This window comes from Eimeria acervulina, genomic scaffold (genome assembly GCF_000499425.1).
Source record: "Eimeria acervulina Houghton genomic scaffold, Eah_scaff433, whole genome shotgun sequence".
NCBI lineage: Eukaryota > Apicomplexa > Conoidasida > Eucoccidiorida > Eimeriidae > Eimeria > Eimeria acervulina.
The window spans coordinates 13,673-16,905 of NW_013549811.1; the positions used below are offsets into that span (position 1 = coordinate 13,673).

Below are 3,233 nucleotides of genomic sequence, written 5' to 3' on the forward strand. Positions count from 1 at the left end.
CTGCTGCTGCTGCAGCAGCAGGAGACGTGCAGCTGCTGGTAGAAGACACGCGAGCAGCAGCAGAAGAAGGGCTTCTTGCTGAGGTTTGTTTTGACTCTGTTGCTGCTGCAGAAAAACCTGTTGCTGAGTTAGCAGCAGCAGCAACAAACTGTCTCCTCGCCCTATCATTACATTACAACAGCTGGCGCTCTACGGCTCTTCTGATACGTGTATGTTCTGCTGCTGCTTCTGCTGTTGCTGTTGCTGTTGCTGCTGCTGCTGTTGCTGCTGCTGTTGCTGCTGCTGCTGCTGCTGCTGTTGCTGTTGCCTCTGCTAGTGAGGCCACTGTGACTGGTGAGAGGTTTTGCTGACGCGCTTTTGCTGCTGCTGTTGTGCTGCCGCTGCTGCTGCCGCTGCTGCTGCTGTTGTTGCTGCTGCTACAGGCTATTCACATGCGGCTCTGCAGCAGCAGCAGCCCCTTCATTCGCTGGCGAGGGCTTTGTGCGGTGCGACGGATTGTGGCTGCTGCACCAGCTCTCCCTGACAGCAGCAGCAACAGCAGCAGCAGCAGCGACAGCGACATCAAGGAAGACGTGCATATATGGGTGCAGCTGCTGCTGCTGCTGTTTCCTAGGGGAGGGGACAGCTGTCTCCAGCTGTCTGCGCTTGCTCTGCATGTCTTTGAGTTGCTTGCTGCTAAGGCCCCACAAGGCCGTGCTGCAGCAGAAGCTGCTGCAGCAGCTCGCCATCACCATCACCATCACCAGCAGCAGCAGCAGCAGCAGCAGCAGCATATGCGGGAAGGAGGCGTGCATAAGCACATTAACTTTGGGGGGCTTCACAGTTCGATAGAGAGCAGGCAGCAGGAGGTGCTGCAGGAGAGGCAGCAGGAGCTGCTGCAGCGACAGCAGCACCAGCTGCTGCTGCTGCTGCGGCCCCACATACTGAACAATCCATCTGCAGCATATGATATTATCTGCATGTTGCTGCTTCCTCTTGCAGAGGCAGAAGCAGCTGCTGCACTCGTCTCTCTTCAGTGCCTCACTGAGCTGCTGTGCCCTTCTTCTTCTTCTGCTGCTGCTGTCTCCTTCTATTATCCGGGGTGTATGTGCAGCTTTAGTTGCAGCATTAGAAGCAAGAAGAGAGAGGCTTGCTGCTCGCTGGGCCTCGCTGAAGAGACTGCGGCAACGACTGGAGACAGTTGCTGCTGCTGAGGGCAGGGGACAGTGCGATGCTGCAATTGCAGCAGCAGCAGCAGCTGCTGCTGCTGCTGCTGCTGCGCCCGTATCCGGCATGCCCTGCATGCATAGGACCCCCGCAGCCGGCAGCAGCAAACAGCAGCAGCAGCACCAGCAGCAAGGTGACGGTGAAGGAGGAGACAAACATTTTGCTGCTGCTGCTTTGGAGTATGAGTCTCAGTTAGTGTGGCTGCAGCGGCTGCAGCACGAAGAGGGGCTGCTGCAAGCAGCAGCAGTTGAGTGTCTCCTTCGCCTCGCCCACGTTAACTTCGATGCTGTCTTCAGTCCCCTCACTTCCGCAGAACCTGCTGCAGCAGCAGCAGCAGCAGCAGCAGCAGCAGCAGCAGCAGGTAAAGCAGCTGCAGCAGCAGGAAAGCAGCGGGGCTACCGCAGGGGCTCTCTAGGGGACGGGAAAGCAGCTGCAGCAGCTGCCGCAGCAGCAGCAGCAGCAGCAGCAGCGCAGCAAAGGCGCAGCCCACAAGCACACCCGGCCCCTGTGTGGGGCCCCACAGGTCTTGCAGCAGGGCTGCTGGATCCGCTGCAGCTGCAGGAGACAGCAGCAGCAGCAGCAGCGCTGCAATGGAGCGGCTGCTGCTGCTTCTGCTGCAACAACTGCATACACCGTGGGATTGCAAGCGCTTTTGCGAGCAGCAAAACTCTTGCTGCTAAAGCTCTTGCGTACTTAACTAGAATATGCAACACCTCACCTGCTGCTGCTGCTGCTGCTGCTGCTGCTACTGCTGCTGCTGCTGTTGCTGCTGCTGATGTTGTGTGGGGTGTTGTTGAGTGTTTGCGTTTAGGCTATTTGGCTCTTCAAACCCTTCTTTGCTTCCGGGGCTTTTATCGTTTCTGTCTCCTTTCTGCAGCAACATATTTATTGCTTGGAGACACCCCGCTATGGCTGCTCTTCAAGGTGCTGCAGCAGCACTTCATGCTGCTAATCTGTCTCCTTTTGCTTATCATACTGTTGCTGATAAAAGCAGCAGCACATACACACTCGAAGCACAGCAGCAGCAGCAGCAGCAGCAGCAGCAGCACAGTTGCAGCTCGTGGTCTTCGTTGCTGCCTGATGGTTTTCTTTCTTCTTTAGCGATGGAGAAACCAGCAGCAGCAGCAGCAGCAGCAGCAACACTTCCTGCTGCTGCTGCTGCAGGAGGGCAGGGGCCCTCCCAGGAGACTCTCCCCCAGGCGCAGCGAATGCTGCTGCTGCTTGCTGCAGCAACAGATGCAGCAGTAGATGCAGCAGCATTGACGCTTGAAGACCTACACCCTCAGCTGCTGCTTCTAGAGAAGGTCTCCGCAGAGAAAGATGCTGCTGCTGCTGCTGCTGCTGCGGCAGCAGCAGCAGCAGCAGAAGGCGAAGCAGCAGCAGACAACACCCTTGCTGCTGAGTCGCTGCACTGTCTCCGTTCTGCTCTCGGGTGTCTCCAAGCGCTGACGCACTTGTGGGTGGGGCTTCATAAAGCCACAGCAGCAGCAGCAACAGCAGCAGCAGCAGCATCTGCTGCAGCAGCAGCAGCAGCAGGAGAAGGAGAAGGCCCGGGTGCTGCTACAGCACGCCCCCAACCAGCACAGGTAAAACCTGCAGCAGCTGCAGCAGGAGCTGCTGCTGCTGCTGCTGCAGGTTGCGCAGCATTTGGAGATGAGGGAAGGGCTTTGAGGGTCTTAGAAGCTGTAGAAATTGTGAGTGGAGCGGCAAGCGATGGCGTGCTGCTGCTGCTGCTGCTGCTGCTGCTGCTGCTGCTGCTATACCTGTTGCTGCTGTTGCTGCTGTTGCTGTTGTTGCTGCTGCAGCTGTTACTGCTGTTGCTGCTGCCGTTAGCTGCACTGCTCCCGTGGCTGCTGTCTTTTTATTTTCCCTGCCGCCCGTTGCTGCTGCTGCTGGGCTAGCTACTTGTTGCTGCTGTTGCTGCAGCTGCTGCTGTTGCTGTTGCTGTTGCTGCTGCTGCTGTTGCTGCAGGGGTTTGCGGTGTATCCTGCGCTACGCTGTCTCTCCGCTTGGCGGCAGCAGCAAGA

General features: G+C 57.7%; 1 protein-coding gene across 1 annotated transcript in view; it reads left to right on the forward strand.

Moving 5' to 3' along the window:
* The window catches only part of EAH_00038320 (hypothetical protein, conserved), a gene marked incomplete at both ends in the record, with an annotated part of 19,856 nt that overhangs the window by 12,419 nt on the left and 4,204 nt on the right, over positions 1-3,233 (forward strand). Inside the window, 3 exons of the mRNA XM_013395471.1 lie at positions 423-1,081; positions 1,290-1,895; positions 2,018-2,900. Coding sequence (XP_013250925.1) covers positions 423-1,081; positions 1,290-1,895; positions 2,018-2,900 — 2,148 coding nt within the window. The remainder of the gene's footprint in view (positions 1-422; positions 1,082-1,289; positions 1,896-2,017; positions 2,901-3,233) is intronic.